General features: G+C 41.3%; 1 protein-coding gene across 4 annotated transcripts in view; it reads right to left on the bottom strand.

The window, feature by feature from the left end:
• The window catches only part of PIK3C2G (phosphatidylinositol-4-phosphate 3-kinase catalytic subunit type 2 gamma), a 182884-nt gene that overhangs the window by 121527 nt on the left and 39892 nt on the right, over positions 1 to 21465 (bottom strand). For all 4 annotated transcript variants that reach the window (XM_077468636.1, XM_077468635.1, XM_077468634.1 and 1 more), the window contains 6 exons: positions 17550 to 17577; positions 16469 to 16658; positions 12249 to 12374; positions 9535 to 9660; positions 3914 to 4025; positions 1435 to 1559 (listed from right to left, as the gene is read on the bottom strand). In XM_077468636.1, the coding sequence (XP_077324762.1) occupies positions 1435 to 1559; positions 3914 to 4025; positions 9535 to 9660; positions 12249 to 12374; positions 16469 to 16658; positions 17550 to 17577 (707 nt within the window). The remainder of the gene's footprint in view (positions 1 to 1434; positions 1560 to 3913; positions 4026 to 9534; positions 9661 to 12248; positions 12375 to 16468; positions 16659 to 17549; positions 17578 to 21465) is intronic.

The raw sequence follows: 21465 nt of genomic DNA, 5'->3' as shown, positions 1-21465 counted from the left end.
GTTTGGATTTATTTGATAAGCGATGGTGACCAGACAATGTGGAGGGAAAATTACCCCGCCAGTAAATAAAATGGCTTATACATGATCCACCTCCTGAACTCTACGAGATTTCTTGACTTAAACTGGGCACAAATAGTCTATTTTCAGATTGAAATTCAACCCTGATGAACCGGCTGAATTTCGATTTGTCTATTCCCAGCTTTAGTGAGATGGAAAGGAATTTGGAAAGTTAACTAACTTGAAGTGACAAACTGTAAATCAGTTCACCAATCAATTTCACCACTTTAAAATAACTGAGCGGTGGGATCTAATTGGCTGCACTTTGCAGTTCCTGATAACACCTCCCACTTAATGCTCTGCCTACCTTTTCCTGATTGGATTTCTTTCCACACAGATTCTACTCTGCTCATTATTTCCCTTTCCTTCAGCTGCTAACAACTCTACCCAAAATTCACATTTCAGTTCTGCATGGCTGCTGCTTAAAGGCTGAAATTCAAAACAGAAAAAAGAAGAATCAGCACAAGGGACATAACCTACAATCAGTAGGATGTGTCCCTTGTTCTGATTCCTCTTCTGTTAGTAGAAGTCCTCCTCCATCCATGCCCCTTACCCCTAACCCCTATCTTTTGGTGCAGTGAGGCTTAATACAACTAAGGGACTGTCACAGGCTCTCATCAGGAGAGCCTAACTATGCCTGCCCTTTCTGCCCAGCTACTCCATTCATAGAAGCCATAATACAGCTCCTATGAATGAAACGTGATCTACAAATAGAAGGGCTGACCTATCAATCACCCGCCTTTCCTCTATTCATAGATTACGTTTCATTCATAAAAACTGTAGCACGGCTTATGGGAATAGAGCAGCTGGGCAGAAAGGGTGGCCATAGTTGGGCTTTGAATCAAAAAGGTCTGGCAACTCGGATGCTCTTGAATAAGAGTCCTTTATTGGTTACATGGGTACACAGGTACAGGCTATACGCTATAGTTGGGCTTTCTTGACCAGAGTCTGTGACAGACCCCTGGTTGTATTAACGTCCACCGCATCTAGTGGAGGTGGGATGGGTGTTATGGATGGAGAAGACTTTCTACTAACAGAGCAGGAATCAGCGTAAGGGACACATTCTTCTCACTGTAAGTTATGTGCCTTGTGCTGACTTTTCTGTTTTTTTTATTTAGCTACATTTATGCTAAACAACAAGTAAATTCCTCCCAGAAGAATCTCTTGCTACCCCCCAACCACTTGATAAATGATAATGATAATGTCACCCAGGGTTCTCTATAATGATAATCAGGGAGTCTGACTGTGAGCAGGTGACACAAAAAGCTGTGGCACTGTAATCTTCCCACCATATAAGGTCATTCCATTTGCTGTTCTCCACCCAAAACCAAAATAATAGCTTGTTTTATCCTTTTAATCACCAGTGATGAAGCTTACAAGAGCACAGAGCCACGTTGCGCCAGGAATTCCATCTGATGTGTCGGATCCTGAAATGTGACACTAATGTTGGACTTGTCTGCGGTGGGTCTGCAAAATTTGTGCGCTGTCTGAGGGAAACCAACCTGCACCAAATAACATGTTGCAGTTACTGTGCTACAAACTGGAAATGTTAAAAAAATATAAAGAACTAGAAGCAGAGACTGTATCGGAATAAAAATACATTATATATCAGTGCTTGCTGCAGAGGAAGGCAGACTAACTGTGTATCAGTTACATACTATACAATATACCGTTAATATTAAATAACCGACTAGAGAGACTGTACTAGGGATAAAACACATTCCATCTCATTATAGAGTCCTCAACTGCAGTGGCAGAAAGGAGACTCTATTTATATTAGAGGGCCAAGACAATACTGGAATATCACACAAAATAGAGTGATATCCATATAGTAGATAGATACAGCATACAGAGTGTATTGCAGGAACAATACATAGAGAATGGATACAGAATATTAAGGGGCCCATTGTAGATGGCTAGATAGTATTATGGGGCTCATATTGTATATAGTAGATAGATAAAAAGTAAATAATAAATCTAAATTTCAATGAATGTATCTACAGCATCTCACAAAAGGGAGTACACCCTCACATTTTTGTAAATATTTTATTATATCTTTTCATGTGACAAGACTGAAGAAATGACACTTTTCTACAATGTAGTAGTAGTGTGTTTACAGCTTGTATAACAGTGTACATTTACTGTCCCCTCAAAATAACTCAACGCACCCATAAATGTCTAAACTGCGGGCAAAAAAGTGAGAATACCCCTAAGTGAAAATGTCGAAATTGGGCCCAATTAGCCATTTTCACCCCCTGGTGTCATGTGACTCGTTACAAGGTTTCAGGTGTGAATGGGGAGCAGGTATGTTAAATTTGGTGTTATCGCTCTCACTCCCTCATACTGGTCACTGAAAGTTCAACATGGCACCTCATGGCAAAGAACTCTCTGAGGATTTGAAAAAAAGAATTGTTGCTCTACATAAAGATGGTCTAGGCTATAAGAAGATTGCAAAGACCCTGAAATTGAGCTGCAGCACAGTGGTCAACACCATACAACGGTTTAACAGGACAGGTTCCACTCAGAACAGGCCTCGCCATGGTCAACCAAAGAAGTTGAGTGCATGTGCTCAGCTTTATATCCAGAGGTTGTCTTTGGGAAATAGATGTATAAGTGCTGCCAGCATTGCTGCAGAGGTTGAAGGGGTGAGGGGTCCGCCTATCAGTGCTCAGACCATACCCCGCACACTGCATCAAATTGTTCTGCATAGCTGTCATCCCAGAAGGAAGCCTCTTCTAAAGATGATGCACAAGATAGCCCGCAAATAGTTTGCTGAAGACAAGCAGACTAAGGACATCGATTACTGGAACCATGTCCTGTGGTCTGATGAGACCAAGATAAACCTATTTGGCTCAGATGGTGTCAAGCATGTGTGGCAGCAACCAGGTTAGGAGTACAAAGACAAGTGCGTCTTGCCTACAGTCAAGCATGGTGGTGGGAGTGTCATGGTCTGGGGCTGCATGAGTGCTGCCGGCACTGGGGAGCTACAGTTCATTGAGGGAACCATGAATGCCAACATGTACTGTGACATACTGAAGCAGAGCATGATCCCCTCCCTTGGGAGACTGGGCCGCAGGGCAGTATTCCAACATGATAATGACCCCAAACACACCTCCAAGACAACCACTGCCTTGCTAAAAAAGTTGAGGGTAAAGATGATGGACTGGCCAAACATGTCTCCAGACCAAAACCCTATTAAGCATCTGTGGGGCATCCTGAAAGGGAAGGTGGAGGAGCACAAGGTCTCTAACATCCACCAGCTCTGTGATGCCGTCATGGAGGAGTGGAAGAGGACTCCAGTGGCAACCTGTGAAGCTCTAGTGAACTCCATGCCAAAGAGGGTTAAGGCAGTGCTGGAAAATAATGGCGGCCACATAAAATATTGACACTTTGGGCCCAATTTGGAAATTTTCCCTTAGGGGTGTACTCACTTTTGTTGCTAGTGGTTTAGACATTAATGGCTGTGTGTTGAGTTATTTTGAGGGGGACAGCAAATGTATATGGTTATACAAGCTGTACACTCGCTACTTTACATTGTGTCATTTCTTCAGTGTTGTCACATGAAAATATATAATAAAATATTTACAAAAATTTGAGGGGCGTACTCACTTTTGTGAGATAATGTACTCTCTAAATCTCCCTATTTAGAGAGGAGGGGTGGATTTAAGTAGTTCATATGTCTTCTTTGCACTTGATATACTTGATAGTTTTTTTTTTTTTTTTGTTCTTTTGCTTTACATATTAATACCCCCCCATGGCCTTATGTGTATAATGTGATGTAACATAACAAAATAAAACTCAGTCTAACATAATATTATTTAATAAAATATAATACACAACGGGTCAGATTACTAACCTGTATGGTGGCGAGTGTGGGCAGGGTGACATCAAAGGCTCCTGGGGTGATGGCGGGTGGTGGTTCGGCGTGAGATATCATATTAATCAGCAGAAACCCCTGAACCATTTGGCTGGAAGAGAGAAAAAGGTCAGATGGGGAACACAGAGTGCCATCAACCAGCACTGACAACCCCATACAATCTGCCAGTCACAGTGATCAGTAATGCCCCACCCCCAAAGTGGTGATTCTCTGATGTCTAGACGTTGTTTCCAGCAGAGAATTATATCTCACATAACTGACTGCACTAATTGAGTGCCTCCATCAATAAATGATCACCATAGATTGATGTGTGTGAAGAATCTGATCGAGTCTGTGTAAAAATTTGCTAACTGAAATTAATCCAATTGGTCAATTATCCATCATAAGTACAGCCATCATTGCTCAGTGCAGAACAGGGGGCTCCCAAGGTGCATCACGTGAGCAGGAATGCTCAGCTATAACATGGTAAGAGGGAGCAGTGGCCATACACAGTTGTAATTATTTTAATTTCTCTCCATGTTCTTGGCTGTTAGAGGCTTAAGTGGAGCAGAACTCTTGGTACGTTCTCTTCTTGGGGACAAGAACCTCATCCTCACAACCCTTGCCCGTTGGTTGTGGGGGTCTGTGGGTGGGGGGCTTATCGGAATCTAGAAGCCGCCTTTAACAAGGGGACCCCCAGATTCCCCCCCGTGTGTGAAATGGTAACCGTACATTGTACCCATACCATTTCACAAAAAAAGTGTCAAAATGTTTAAAAAAAAACATGACACAGCTTGGGACAAGTCCTTTATTAACCAAGTGTCACTGATGATGCTGGATAGCCAGTTAGTTATTTAGTTATTTAGGTTCCCCGTCAGGTTTTTATATAGCGTCCGTGACCCCCATATACTACCTATTAAAGGTTTTAACCCCCTGATTTCCCCCAGGTAACCCTTTCACCCCCTTCTGCCAGTTTCACTAAGCAATCGTTTTTCTGATTGCTGCATTAGTCACTGGTGCTGCTAGGTAGCTAGTTATTTTTTATGTTCACCGCCAGGTTTTTATAGCGTTAGGTACTCCCATATACTACCTAATAAAGATTTTAACCCCCTGATTGCCCCTAGAGTTAACCCTTTCACCAGCGATCACCGTATAAGTGTCACTGGTGACGCTGGTTAGCAAATTAGTTATCTAGGTTCCCCGTCAGGTTTTTATATAGTGTCAGGAACCTCCATATACTACCTAATAAAGATTTTAACCCCCTGATTGCCCCTAGTTAACCCTTTCACCAGTGATCACCGTATAAATGTTACGGGTAACTCTGGTTAGTTTGTTTGCTTTTTATAGCATCAGGGCACCCACCATTTATTACCCAATAAAGGTTTAACCCCCTGATCACCCGGCGGATGATATCAATTAGGTTTTAGGGTCAGGGTCTGCGTTGCCCCAGGCAGCGCTAGGTTAGTGCCAGTACCGCTAACATTCACACGCAAAGCATACACCTCCCGTAGTGGTATAGTATCTGAACAGATCAATATCTGATCTGATCAGATCTATACTAGCATCCCCAGCAGTTTAGGGTTCCAAAAAAATGCATTGTTAGCGGGATCAGCCCAGATACCTGTTAGCACCTGCGTTTTGCCCCTCCGCCCAGCCCACCCAAGTGCAGTATCGATCGATCACTGTCACTTACAAAACACTAAACACATAACTGCAGCGTTCGCAGAGTCAGGCCTGATCCCTGCGATCGCTAACAGTTTTTTTTGGTAGCGTTTTATATTTAAATTCTGAAGGCGGTGCTTGGTTTTCGGGCTCCCGTACGCGGCTAGGCTCCCAAAAAGTCCCCCACATGTGGTATTCCTGTACTCAGGAGAAGCAGTAGAATTTATTTTGGGGTGTAATTTCACTTATGCCCATAGCATGTGTGAGCAATATATCATTTAGTGACAACTGTGTGCAAAAAAAAAAAAAAAAGTTTGTAATATTCCCGCAACTTGTGGCAAAATATAAAATATTTCATGGACTCAACATGCCTCTCAGTAAACAGCTTGGAGTGTCTACTTTTCAAAATGGGGTCATTTGGGGGGGAGGTTTTGTGCTATTTTTGCATTTTATGGCCTTCCAAACTGTGATAGGTAGTGAGGAGTGAAATCAAAAATTTGCAGTTGCACCCTTAGAAATCCTGAAGGCAGTGATTGGTTTTCGGGGTGCCGTACGCGGCTACACTCCCAAAAAGTCCCACATATGTGGTATCCCCGTACTCAGGAGAAGCAGCAGAATATATTTTGGGGTGCAATTCCACATATAACTATGGCATGTGTGAGCAATATATCATTTAGTGACAACTTTTTGTAAACTTTTTTTTTTTGTGTGTCATTATTCAATCACTTGGGACAAAAAAAAAAGATTCAATGGGCTCAACATGCCCTTCAGCAATTTCCTTGGGGTGTCTACTTTCCAAAATGGGGTCATTTGGGGGGGGGGGGTTTGTACTGCCCTGCCATTTTAGCACCTCAAAAAATTAGACAGGCAGTCATAAATTAAAAGCTGTGTAAATTCCAGAAAATGTACTCTAGTTTGTAGACACTATAACTTTTGCGCAAACCAATAAATATACGCTTATTGACATTTTTTTTACTAAAGATCTGTGGCTGAATAAATTTTGGCCTAAATGTATGACTAAAATTTAGTTTAATCGATTTTTCTTATAACAAAAAGTAGAAAATATCTTTTTTTTTCAAAATTTTCAGTCTTTTTCCTTTTATATCGTAAAAAATAAAAATCGCAGAGGCAATCAAATACCATCAAAAGAAAGCTCTATTTGTGGGAAGAAAAGGACGCAAATTTTGTTTGGGTACAACATTGCATGACCGCGCAATTACCAGTTAAAACAGTGCAGTGCGAAATTGTAAAAAGACCTCTGGTCCTTAGGCTGACAATTGGTCTGGGGCTTAAGTGGTTAAATAATAAAAAAAATGTAAAAGTCTGACGAAGTCCATTCATCTTCTATCTCTCTGCCAAAAAAACTGAAAAAAAAACCCACCAACGATCTGCCTCCATGAAAGGCTCCCACCGTCTGACGCGTCCTCGCAGGTACTCCTACCCCTACCTAAAGGGCCTGGTATGGATGTTAGGGGGACCCCCACACAATTTTTTTTTTATTTGGATACGGGGTTCCCCTTAATATTCCTACCAGACCCAAAGGGCCTGGTAATGGACTGGGGGGGCCTGGGTCCTGCCCCAGGGACATGTATCAATGCAAAAGCATTTTTTTTAAATAGCTGTTTTTTCATGAGCAGTGATTTTTTTAAAGCTTAAAGTGAAACAATAAAAATTAATTATTCCTTTAAATATCATGCCTGGGGGGTGTCTATAGTATGCCTAAAAAGTTGCGCATTTTCCCCCATGTTTAGAACAGTACTGTAGCAAAATTAAATTTCTAAAGGAAAAATTGTCAATTAAAACTGGGCGCGGCTGTAATGAATTGTCGGGTAATATAGATAAAACAAATTGAAAAAAAGAGCATGGGATTCCCCCCCACCCCGGGCCATTACCAGGCCCTTTGGGTCTGGTATGAATATTTCATTTTTATTGTTCCACTTTAACCACCCCTACCGGGAGGCCGTCCCTGGACGTCCTCCTGTTTACTCCCGGGAGGGCACATCAGGGAAATTCTGTGCTGCCCGTGTCCTTGTAAACATATGAGATCATCTCTAATCACCTGCTCTCCCTCCTCACACAGAGACAGGGTGTGAGGAGGGAGAGACGAACGGCTGCAGAGTAAGTGTCATCTGTCCCCACTGCCACCTGTCAGTGCCATCTGTCCCCAGTGCCACCTGTCATTGTCACCTGTCCCCAGTGCCACGTATATGTGCCATCTGTCATCAGTGCCACGTGTCATCAGTGCCACATTAGTGTGACGTGTCATCAGTGCCACATATTAGTGCCATCTGCCATCAGTGCCACGTATCATCAGTGCCACGTATCAGTGCCATCTGTCATCAGTTTCACATATTAATGTAATCTGTCATCAGTGCCACGTATTAGTGCCATCGGTCATCAGTGCCACCTGTCATCAGTGTCACATGTCATCAGTGCCACGTATTAGTGGCATCTGTCATCAGTGGCACATCAGTGTCACGTATCATTGTCCTGGTGCTCCAGGGCCTTCAAAAGTGTAATAGATAGTCAACAAGTTAGATGTGTAATTTATGCTCCTAGAACACGTGATGGTGCTCCCTGCATGTTGGGCCTCTCTAAGTGGCTAGGCTGTGGAAAAGTCCCACACATGTGGTATTGTAACACTCAGGAGGAGTAGCAGAATGTATTTTGGGGTGTCATTTGTGGTATACACATGTCATGTGAGAGAAATAACCTATTACAATGACAATTTTGTGAAAAAAAAATTAATAATTTGCAAAATGTTATCACAGAAACAAAGAAAAATGCGGTATTTTTAAAAATTTTCAGTCTTTTTTCATTTATATAGCAAAAAATAAAAAACCCAGAGGTGATCAAATACCACCAAAAGAAAGCTCTATTTGTATGAAAAAAAGGACAAAAAATTAATTTGGGTACAGTATTACAGTATCACCGAAAGCTGAAAATTGGTCTGGTCACGAGGAGGGTTTAAGTGCCCAGTTGTCAAGTGGTTAAGCATTAAAAAAAATCAAAAAAAAATCACTGCTCCCGAAAAAACTGTTTAAAAATTTTTTTTTTGCATTGAGACATGTCCCCTGGGGCAGGACCCAGGATGCCAAACACTTTTAACGACAATAACTTGCATATAAGCCTTTAAAATTAGCACTTTTGATTAATGTTTGTGTCCCATAGACTTTAACGGTGTTTGTGTGTTATGCCAAATTTTTGGCCTGTTTGGTATGTTCTGGTGCAAACCGAACAGGGGGGTGTTCGGCCCCTCCCTATATATCATATTTTTAAATTTCTTCATTAACTTCCTGGTTTACAGAGCTAGGCAAATGATGTCATACATCTCAGGAGTCTTCAAGAGAAGAGGGGAGGAGAGTTTTTTTTCCAGCTAAGCACACCCTCTCTTCATGTCTGAGCTAAGGGCAGATGGATTCCAGGAAGTAAATGTCACATGAATCAGCTGCACTTACTCAAGATGGCCATGGCCAGAATTTCTAGGGGTGTGTCTTTCAAAGTGATTTCTCAGCAAAATAAAGCACGGAGACATGGATGGATGGGGGAGTTTGCTTTAAATATTAAAAATGAATGAAATAGCGTTTCTGGCTTGTGTTGCTCAGATGCAGTGTAGTTCTGCTTTAAGTCTCCATCTCTGGACTGGTAGTCAGCCTTTTCCTATTAAACAGAAAAACTACCTGTCCGGGGTCACCACTGTCTTCTTGCCTACAGACATCCAATCACTGTGTGTCAGGAAACTACGCTCACATGCATCACAGGATATCACTGAGTGATTGATCTCCCCAATTTACATCCTAATTATAAACAAATAGAGAAGAGAAAGTGATCGATAGACCCTAATGGACGAGCAGCAACGGCTGCTCTGATATCCAGTGAGATGAAGCCGTTTAGGGAAGTCCAAGGATTGTGTTGAAGGCAGGGCTCCACTATCAGGGAAGTTCACACAGATAACTCACTTGGTAGAGTAGAGCGGCAGACAGGACCAGGCCAGGAAAGTGCTGCGAGTGTCAGTCACGGCGTACAATCTCAGCACCAACATCGTTTCATAAGGCAGAGCTGCCAGCAGGAGTGGGAATGTCATCCTGGAACACAAAACACAAAGACATGTCAGAGCCCAGGGCTGCCATTGGCTAGATCCTGGAAATGTTTCTAGTTCTGTGTGCAGAGGTCACCTCTACAGCACCACACAGACATTACGACTACTGTGTCCCAGTAACTCTACTTCCAAGGGTCAGCAAATGGTAACAGCCAGCATGACAAGATCACTCATAAAAGAGAACTCCTAATAAAAAAATTACCCTTTTCATTCCCCAATGTCTTTATTTTTTTGGTGTGATCTCCTGCAATTGGTTTACCTGCCGAGCTGCCACACTGCGACTGAAATCATGCTTTGAGTGGCAGTAGCTGCTCTGTAAGTGAATAGATGGGACAGCGAGGTGATTATAAAATTCAAGTTGCTCAGGGTATGTAGGTGATGTTAAGAAGTAGGGCAATGGCACACAATGTGCAGAACTGTCAACATCCTCCTATATAGCACTGCAAAAAAGGGGTGATCTTCAGGGATGTACAGTATATCAATTCCTGTAGCAGCTCCAGTAATGGATTAGTCTCCTAATCTTCTAAACCTGGCCATATACAGTGCTCTGAAAAAGTATTCATACCCCTTGACATTTTCCACATTTTGTCATGTTACAACCAAAAATGTAAAAGTATTTTATTGGGATTTTGTGTGATAGACCAACACAAAGTGGCACATGATTGTGAAGTGGAAGGAAAATTATAAATGTTTTTCAATCTTTTTACAAATAAATATGTGAAAAGTGTGGCGTGCATTTATAGTCAGTTTTTACCAAAAATATATAGCAGAATACATATTGGCCCAAATTGAGGAAGACTTTTTTTTATAGCAAAAAGTTAAAAATATTGCTTTTTTTTCAAAATTGTCAGTATGTTTATATTGCAAAAAATAAAATATCACCAAAAGAAAGCGCTATTAGTGGAAAAAAATGGACATCAATTTTACTTGGGTACGTACAGCTTTGCATGACCGCACAATTGTCAGTCAGTTACAGTAACGCAACGCAGTATCGCACAAAATGGTTCGTTGGGGGGAGGGGGTTTGGGTGGTAAAAACTTTCAGGAGCTGAAGGGGTTTAGATTGAACAAGACTAAAATGGCAGCATTTGTTTTTCATCAATAATGGCAGTATGGCACACAAGATTTTGCGATTTTACACATACATTATTTCTTTTACTCACTTTTATATAATATTTTGGTGCATTGGTGGGGGGGGGGGGGGGGGTTCCCATGCAGGAGCAATTGAGATCAACGGGATCCTTTAATTGCACTGTCTGCAGCATCAGATGACAGTGACACACAGTCCCTGCTTTTTCCTGTGTTCATGCCATGCTGTAGAGGAGATGGAGGGAGGAGGTGGATCTAGCCAACACTCTCACTCAGAGGCGGAGAAGGAAGAAGGCTCCGCTATGAATGCTGGGGTTCTCCTCCTCCTCAGCAGCGGCTCCAGCCTCCGACATGACTGACATCACTGGTTGCTACACGCCAGGCAGCACAGGCGTTGGCAACCAGTGCAGGGCAGCCAGCGGCGCAGCTCCACACACCTCCTCCCTCCATCTTCCGCAGCGTAATGACCACAAACACAGAGTCTCTCTCTCTCAGTGCCGCTGATCGGCTAATTATACTGATGTTAGAGAGAGAGAGAGACTCGGTGGGGACTGCATTGCAATCAGGTGGATTCTATTTACTAGTTAGGTGACTTCTGAAGGCAATTGGTTCCACTAGATTTTAGTTAGGGGTATCAGAGTAAAGGGGGCTGAATACAAATGCACGCCACACTTTTCAGATATTTGTAAAAACTGTGGAAAACCATTTATCATTTTCCTTCCACTTCACAATTATGTGCCACTTTTTGTTGGTCCATCACATAAAATCCCAATAAAATACATTTACGTTTTTTGTTGTAACATGACAAAATGTGGAAAATGTCAAGGGGTATGAATAAGGCATTGTACATTACCATCCAATTGTGTAATCTCTATTACATTTATCACAACGATATCAAGGTTACCTAAACCCTTCACCTATTCAGATGGGCCCCTGCACTATTCCAAAGATCTAAATCTGCTTATACAATCAGATTGCAACTGTGGTCAGCCTAAAGCTGGCTACAGATTATACAATACTCTGGTACAATTTTCCTTTAGATTTACCAAAACCATATGAGGTCAAACCTAAACACTTTCAAATTGTATGCTTTCAGGCAGGCCCTTGCACTACATAGTTGAAGGTAATTCTAAAGGAACTGAACAAGAAAATTGTATAATGTGTAGCCAGCTTAAGGCTGGCCACAGATCAGTCAGTTTTATTTGTTCTCCATCCACACACTCAAGGTGGATGGAGAATACTTCCATCTTTGTATTTTGATAGCGAGGAAGCTCCCCTGCCATCAAAATACACAGATCAGCACTACAGTTAGGGTGATATAAAGAAGTTAACGTCTGTACAACCACGGTGACCATACATGGATCAAAATTCAGCTGGTCCCTGCTGAACTGGTCGAATTTCAATCCATGTATGGCCAGCTTAACATTTATTGAGTAAATATTGCGGTAAGCTGAACCAAAAGGAAGAACTGGACAAAAGAGCTTACATTTCATCCCACACAAGTCTGGAGAACAGTGATTGTGTGGCCTTCACATTTTGAGATCTGATTTCAGGGCAGATTTTCCTCCCACTGTATGTCACCGAACATGAGATATAGAAGTCGGAATCCTGACTGGAAACAGAAGACAAATGTCAGATTATAAAGAGTGACTGCAACGGACAACACACCAACCAATAACGTCTGGACATGACTTCACCCAGCTACATATTCTACGACCCAAATACAAGTTCTAGTAGATGTGAATCCAATAAGTAAAACATCATAGAAGCTTTAACATGTCAACTTAATTTTCAATCTTTTTCAAGTTATTTTCAATCTTTTTAAATCTGCAGCTTTCATTAAAGTAATCCCTGATCGTCCTGCCATGAAGTTCCTCATTCAGACACTTCCTGTTATTGGGTGTCAGTGCTCTGTCTGTGTCTCCCAACCAATCTCCTTTGTTGCCACCCTATCAAACAGGCTTCCAATGGAGACTACAAGCATTCGTAAACCTGCCCTGAGAAATGCCACTGGGGTGCATGTAGACAAGCAGTGGCTGCAAAGAGGCTGCATGAGATCGGCTTCGCTGAGATTTAATAAAGAATAAAAAATGGTTAAAACAGGAGCTTTGTATTAATAAAAAGGCAATTGATTATAACATACAGTACACAGAGCAACCTAAATGTCATCCAGTTCAGGTTTACATCTACTTTGTGCTGGTATTATTGCTCCATAAGAATCTCCATCATAAGACGATTCATGTCTCTGGGCGGAGTTCTGTTTGTCTTAGTAATTTCTCCTCTAAATAGTTAATGAGCTCTCTGAGTGTTGTTCTCATAGATGGGGCCCCAGGGGGCCGTTATATAAGATGTACCGAGGCAGAATTGGGGCACAATCTGCACAGACAGTGCTTTAATAGGAACATTAGATCAGTAAAGTAATTTTGTAGCGGGGGGGATTTTTACTGGTGAGTCCAGGTCCCCTTAAAGTGTATTTTGTTTTTTAATATTGGATATATTGTGGAAGAGTTAAATGCCTGCCACTTTATGTATTTATTTGTTTCTTTTTTGCACCTCAATGGGCAGATTTCCTTTTATTTCCTGTCCCAAAAACACAACATGAAGTATGCGGAAATCTTTCAAAAAAGATGAGACAGCTATCACCAGAACAGGTGTTCCCTTTGGAAGATTCCCCTTTTATTTTTCTAGTGAAAACTGTTTTATATATTTTGGATCTCCCCTCACTTTCTTTCTCCTTGACGAATAGAGAGGGTGAATATTTCCAGTGCGAAAAAAACAAACCCATAAATCTGCCAGAGGATCTAATGTTTTCGTACCCAATCCAAACCTGAAAAAGGTTTGGCTTTCCATATGCCGTAATGACTTTATTTAGATGACATGGCTAATAGTTCTAATATGTGTGATGGGAGGCTCCTGGGATGTACAGTAAATGGTATTGTGATTTCTAGAAAAGAAAAGTTTGTAGCATTATTATTAATGGTGGAGTGCTTCGACTACATGTGACACATCAATTCACCATCCACACACTTTCTTTACTAAATGATATTTAATCGACAGGTGAAGACTGCTGGACTGTCCCTCATGGGCTTCTCTCAGGGTGAATGGGGAAGGAGAGTCAGCTCTCTGCTTATTCAGCTATTCAGCTCTGTAAACTAGAGGCTTTTATTAACAAAGCGGTTAGCATTAGGCCGCGTACACACGGGCGGACTGTTCGCCCAACCTTGTCCGCTGAACAGTGTTTGGGCGGACAGTCCGCTCGTGTGTGGGGCTTCAGCGGACAGTTTCAGCGGACAGTTGGCCGAACAAGGTCTTACGGAAATTCCGAAAAACTGTCCGCTGAAACAAGGTTTCAGCGGACTGTTCGCTCGTGTGTAGGCTTGTTCGGCCAACTAAGTCTCGCGCATGCTCAGAAAGGATTTCCACGTCGGAAGGTTGCATTGCAGTGTATTGGACGTCGAAATTTTCGATCCGTCGTGCGTGCCGAAACGTCATCGCGCACGGTTTCAGCAAACTGTTCGTCCGTCGTGTGTGGCCATGTCCGTCCATGCTAAGTTTGAGCGGACTGTTTGCCGAAACTGTTGGACGGACAAAGTTGGGCGAACAGTCCGCGCGTGTGTACGCGGCCTCAGTCCAGTAAAAAAGTGATTCAAGTAATTCACCTGCCAGATGAAAAGAATAACTATACCTATCTGCAATATTTCATATTGAGTTGACTAACAAAACAAAAATGAAATGAAATTTTGCACAATATATTGTATATTAAACAGATGCTACTATCATAAAAGTGCAAAAAAAAATAAAAAATTTGTAAACGATTGCATATGACTGCTTAAAAAAACAACACTATACTGTGAATTTCAAACATACACCAATATTGTATAATATACATATCAAAACTAAACAACATTATATAGTGTGCATATCAAAAAACAAAAAATGTATATTGTGCATATCAAACAAAATAATATTGATATGCACAGTATAACATGTTATATGTTGGATATGCACAGTGTACAATGTTGTATATTTGATATGCACTGTATACAATGTTGTATTTCTGACATGCACGGTGTACAATCTTAATAGTTTGATATAGAATGTGTACAATGTTGAATGTGTCATATTTACAGTATATAATGCTGTTGAATATATGTACAGTATACAATGTTGTTATATATTTTATATACACAGTATACAAGGATGTTGATGGATATTTACAGTGTACAATGTTGGTCTAAGTTTGATATGCAAAATATACAATGTATGTTTGATATACTCAGTATACAATGTTGTATGTTGGATATGCACAGTGTACAATCTTGTTGTATGTTTAATATACAATTTTGCTGTATGTATGATATGCACAGTTTAATACAACATTGTTATACATTCGATATACACAGCATACAGCGATGCTGTATGTTGGATATGCACAGCGTACAATCCTGGTGTGTGTTTCATATGCAAAATATGCAATGTTGAAAATAGAGTTGAGTTAGAATGAAGCACTAGGAAATACAACTGGTGCGATCTGAAGACAGTTGTATGTTGAAATGCACAATATACAATATTGGATATGTGATATGCACAGTATACAATCTTGCTATATGTTTGATATGCACAGCGTACAATGTTGCTGTATATTTGATGTGCACGGTATATAATCTTTCTATATGTTTGACATGCACAATGTAAAATGTTGCTGTATGTTTGGCATGCACAGTGTACCATATGGTATGTTTGATATGCACAATATCAAATGTTGCACATTTGATATGCATAGTATACAATGTTGTTGTATGTTTGATATGCACATTATACAATGTTGTTCTAATGCCGTTTTTTTTTCTCGAAAATTCTGACAGACCTATAAATAAAACATGTTTTAAATCTTTCCTACGGAATCAATTTCTATCGGGAAAACTTTCGTCTGTATGTTGTTCCGACGGACCAAAAACGACGCAGCTACTGGCTACTGAACTTCCTTTTTCTAGTCCTTACGTGTTGTACATCAGTGCGTTCTAAACGATCAGACTTTGGTGTGCTTGTGTGTAGGCAAGTCCGTTTCAGCAGAACTCCGCCGGAAAAACCGTCAGAGTTTATTCTGATGGAAAAAACGGTTGTGTGTATGCGGTATTAGTTTGATATGCATAGTATAATATACAGTGTTGTTATATGTTTGATATCCACAGTATAAAATGGTGTATATCTGATATATATCTGATGTGTACAGTGCTGTATGTTAGAAATGCACAGTATACAATGTTGTTGCATGCTTGATAAGCACAGTTTACAATGTTATTGTTTGTTTGATATGCACAGTATACAATGTGTATGTTGGATATGCACAGTGTACAATGTTATAAAATGCTGGTGTATATTTGATGTACACGTTATACAATGTTGTTATATGTTTGATATGCACAGTATACAACAAAGTGTGTTTTTTACACACAGTATACAAAGTTGTTGCATGTTTGATATGCACAGTGTATAATGTTGTTGTATGTTTGTTATAAACAATATACAATATTGTACGTTGAACATGCACAGCATAAAATGTTGTTTAACATTTACTGAACTAAAAAAAATGAAAATATAATTATTTTTTTCATGTCTTGACCATAATAAATCCACAACAGACTCTGTATATTCCCTCTCCACCAGTGTGCTCAGAGGGCTAACGGGTAATGATGGAGTTCTGACCTGGTCGTCCAGTTACCGGGCAGGTTGTGCACAGCGTACAGGTGGAAGGTCAGGAGATCTTGGGTCCCCACTGTCCACTTCGGCTCATCAGGAGATCCCACCTGGAAATCTGTACAGAAACTGCGGCTGTAGATACTGATGAGACTGGAGATAGCGAGGGAGACTTTGGTCACTGCGTCCTGTGCCGGGGCTGCAGGAGAGAGACATGACAGCTGGATAGTCTAAGAATTTCAAAGATACATGCTAGATAGAAAGCAATCTCTCCTCTCCAGCCCAAGGAAAAAGGGCAAGAGTAAATATTACAGTAGGAAACAATGTAACAACAGATAAGGATAATATACTAACAGGGCTAATGTAGTAACAGCATGAGACAATGTAAAAGCATAAAGAAATAATATAGTAATACAAATCAGATATTACTGGAGGAATCCCTCTCTAGAACTACCCACCAATCATATTTCACTATACTAGAAGCAGCTGACAAGGATTAATTCTGATTGGTTGGTTTGGGTTCCTGCCCCTCCATTCTTTCTATTGTTTAATTTGATGGTGTTACAATTTCTCTTATTGTGTTGTATTGTATTACCCTCCTTCATTCCCCACACTGTCACCATCTGTCCATGAGTGCAGGACACAGATGACATTATTCTGATTTAAAGTGCAGCTGTCATAAAGGAAATATGTGGGCTGCTGTTGCTGGCCTTCAGAACGCACAGATTGCCTGGCTTTTACTGGAAACAATAAAAGTTCATCAAACTTTTTTTCAGGTAGCGACTTAGACAGCATTGAAACGATTAGGTTAGCAAAGCAGCCAGGGAAAAAAAGAATAGCTCATCATGGGCAGCCTTTATATAACACTATTTCCCATATACATTGTTCACTGTAAAAACTTAAAAGGGTAATTTTGTGTTCTGTGAATCTTTACACTTCCTTAGCTGCGCTCGTCAGCCAGTGGCTAGTGAATGTAACGCCTACTCTATGCATATGTTCAAGGTCAGTTTTGGCTGTCAGATGTCACAGAGGAGGAAATCTATTATCCCCTTCAGTTCTAATGACAATAAATGAACCTGATGTCACTTACTCTTCCCCTGCGGTAACATAGTCCAGATCTGTGAAGAGAAAAGAATTGCAGCGATTGGTAAGAGAACTATGCCAGGTGGATTGTCGCATTTCATAATTCTACCTGATACAAACATCTCTATGGTGTATGTACCCTGCAGGGTGATATATTTCAATTCCACCCCCCACTGCAGCACTCAGGCCATGATTTCTTGATACCCTCAAATCACTGCTCACTAGATCTAGCCTGGGGAGGTAGATTATTGAATGGTTTGGGAAGAGGGGGGGGGGGGGTGTCATTACATGTTTATTTTCAGTGTATAAGATATTAAACTGATATTTTATACCTTTGTCTTTCTATTTTAAGAACATCTAATTACAACACAGGGAGTGGTCATGACACTGTTTTCTCAGATAACTGCAGATTCTCTAGAAAACAGTGTGTGCTTTCAGGGTCCCTGCCTATGATTGAAAGGACATTGTGAGCTGGGGAGGGGGGAGGAGCCAGTTCTCTACAGAGGCAGAAGTCATTGCCCCACATACACTTCTGGGTGCCTTTTTTCCCCTATTATATTATAAACAAAGCAGATAATTAGAGCCTAAAAAAAAACACAAAAGGAAGTCAAAAGCACCACCTGCAGCATTGTGTGAAAACACAAATATTCATAAACATTATTTCATAATGACCTTCCTAAAAAACAATTTTACCTAAACATTTTATTTTTTAAGACTAAAGAAAACTGCTATACATTCCTTTTAAAGTGAAAATGTTCATGTTTTTTTAGCGAGAAGGGTGGTGTTTAGCCATTATCCAGGGTCACCATCTGGACATAGATGCCAGATCAGGGATAGCACAATCATGTAAATGCTGGTACCTGTGCAGTTCTTGGCTGTGACACAGATCAGCTACTGCTGCAACTTCTCACCTTGAGACTTGTTGCAAAGTTACAATGATCTTATTGATTGGGGAGGGGAGACTAAGACAGGCCATAGATGGTGCAAATTCACACGATTCCCCCTATCAACACAAACAGCGCTGACAAGGGAATCCCTGCTGCCGAGACATTGTATTCTCCTGGCGGAGGGGCGGGGGTAGCCGTCCCCGCCGGAAGATGACAGATTATTGCTAGCGGCTATTTCAGCCGCTAGCAATAATCGCAAGTAAAATCCAGCAGACTGGTTGTACCCAAGTTGATCGATCGATCAACTTGGTACATTCAGCCTGTCCATACTCCGTTTAATTCTCGTCCTGCTTAACCAAGATTCGAACTGTCTATGGCAGGCCTAAGGAAATGCTTCTGTCTGCCTGCAGCAGGTTGATAGCATTATCTCAGCATAGGCTAAGTCACTAAATGAGTGAAGCCCAAGGTAGACAGTCTTTTTTTTTTTTTTGCGAAAAGGTGGAATGTTTCTGAAAAATTATACTGTTGCTGTATACAGTATTGTAATATGTCAGGGATTTATTTATTCATGCAGACGTTTAAAGATACTAACAGGTACACTTTAATGTCAATCTCTGTCCATACTATAATCTCAAAGACATTTCCATGACATCTTATATTAGTAATTTAGTTGCTCTGTGCTCATTGACACTGTACTGATAAATAGTGAAGTGGTTGTAAGTCCAGATTGCTGCATATCATATGGACTTAGCATTGTGTTTCTACTACAGGTGATCCCTACATGGACTGCATAGCGGGGTAACTGTTATAGTGCAACAAATGCGGTCACTGTGCAGTGTGTATACTGCGCTTGGAGATGAAGAATAATTAGGTGGGGACCCCAAGTCATATAGAACGGGGCACCAAGGACATTGTCAGACTAATCCCTCAGATCTGGCCGCTGAGTGGCCATGCTGTGTCCGCTGCCTAACAAGCAAATTATCAGTACTGTCTGATGTGAGATCCCCGGAGACAATTTATCATGCGATCAGATCCGACACTTCACAGGAAAAGCTGAAAATCAGTGGAGTCCTCTGCCCGGAGAACAGGCTGATCTGGCCATGAACTTCGGCAAGCACGGCTCAGCCTGGGCGCTGGTCCCGGGAACATTGCCTGCGGGGGAACCATTAATATTCAACATTTAGTGCCTGGGATTCTGCGTCGAAGATAGAGGCCAGCACGTTCTCCCAGCGCCTAGATGGAACTCTGTGCTTCTTGCATCTATGTTAGCTGGCAGACGAATGTAAATTACCAGTCACAGAGCATTCTATGTGTGTGACAACATGCATGTACACAGCATGTGTGGTGCATGATGATGTGTACACAGGGTGGCAATGGCAGCTCTGTTCTGACTGATCCCCTTTAATTAGTGAAACATTGGGAGAGGAACAGTAAAGTGCAATCACTGTGCAATGATTTAGACCCCTTTCACACCAGGGCGTTTTGCAGGTGCTATAGCATTAGAAATAGCGCCTGCAATCCGCCCTAAAGAAGCTGCACCATTGTGTGTAGTCTGAAAGCCCGAGGGCTTTCACACTACAGCGGTGTGCTGGCAGGACATCAGAAAAATGTCCTGCCAGCAGCTTCTTTGGAGCGGTGAAGGAGCGGTGCGTTTACCGCTCCCCATTGAAATCAATGGGGCAGCGCTGTAATACCGCTGGCAAAACGCCGCTATTGCGGCGTATTGCCGGTGGTTTTAACCCTTTCTCAGCTGCTAGCGGGGGTAAAAGCGCTCCGCTAGCGGCCGAAATGCGCAGCAAATCCGGCGGTAAAACGCTGCTAAAAATAGCGGCGTTTTACCGCCGACGCAATGGGCGGTGTGGTGTGAAAGGGGTCTTACTGATTTACTGTGCATGTGCAGTAACTCAAATAAGGGTGACACTGTGATCTCAGGACACAGCATCATGGGGCCTGAGTTCTACAATGCGGGACTGTCTCAGCAAATCCAGGACAGTGGGCATCTATGTGGACATTATGCGCGTTTTTGCGCGTTTTCCCGCGATTCGCGTTTTTACAGCTCTAGCTCCACGCCACGGAACGCACTGGTCCTGGGTTTTTTTTACAGCTTAAAAACGCCTATGCCATTTGCAGCTCAAAAACGCCTAGGTGGGCATGAAGCCATAGACTAACATGGACAGCCGTTTTTAAGCTGCAAAAAAAGCTCAAAAAAGTGGCTGTAAAAACGTCCGTGTGCATGAGGCCTAAGACTTCAAGTCGAAAATCAATTTAGTTTTGAGTCTAGAGATACTTAATTCTAGTGTGCAAATCTATTATATTTAAGCAGAGTTTGTGCTATTAATCCAGCATATTTCTTGATATATTATTTATGTAAATTTTTCTTTTCACTATGGTTTTATCACTTAGCGCTGCACTTATTTATTTGTCACTGATTTAGGGCTTTTCTTGTATTCTAAAACTCGAAGTGCTGGCTGCTCTACCGACTGATTTATTTTTATTTTGTGGACATTCATATCCTTTCTCTAGCGCAGTGTTTGGCCTTTGGCTGTTTTTTATTTGTGTTTCTTTGGATACTTTTTACGTTGCAGCTGAGTAGTCATTATGGATATATTTGAATATAGATCTCAACACAGCATTAATACGGATGGGGTGTTTGATGGTAACACCGAGTCAAACGATGAATTAGGTGGATTGTTTTTGAGACTGAAAAATGTATTAGTCTCTGAATTGCATACAGGGTGGGACATTGCATATCTCGAACAATATGTAGCTAAAAAAAAATGGTCCCTCGCAGTTTTAGATGGGAAGTTAATCTACAAAAGGGGGAAACCGACCTGGAAGGGTGGTTTCTATATTTTAATGATACTGGGATTAGTTTTCTTTAGTTCCTTTTGGCTAAAAAGCATAATAAACTTAAATCCCTTAATGATGAAATTACCTCAGTTAAGGGAAAACTGGGACCTTTTACGGATTAGGATATTTATAAACAGAAATCTGATCAATTGAAATTGTTTCTTGAAAAGTAAGATCACGATCAAA

This window comes from Lithobates pipiens, unplaced genomic scaffold (genome assembly GCF_037356315.1).
Source record: "Lithobates pipiens isolate NorthernLeopardFrog02 unplaced genomic scaffold, aLitPip1_a1.2 Scaffold_8, whole genome shotgun sequence".
In the NCBI taxonomy this organism is placed as follows: domain Eukaryota; kingdom Metazoa; phylum Chordata; class Amphibia; order Anura; family Ranidae; genus Lithobates; species Lithobates pipiens.
This window is presented reverse-complemented; position numbering and strand designations above follow the sequence as displayed.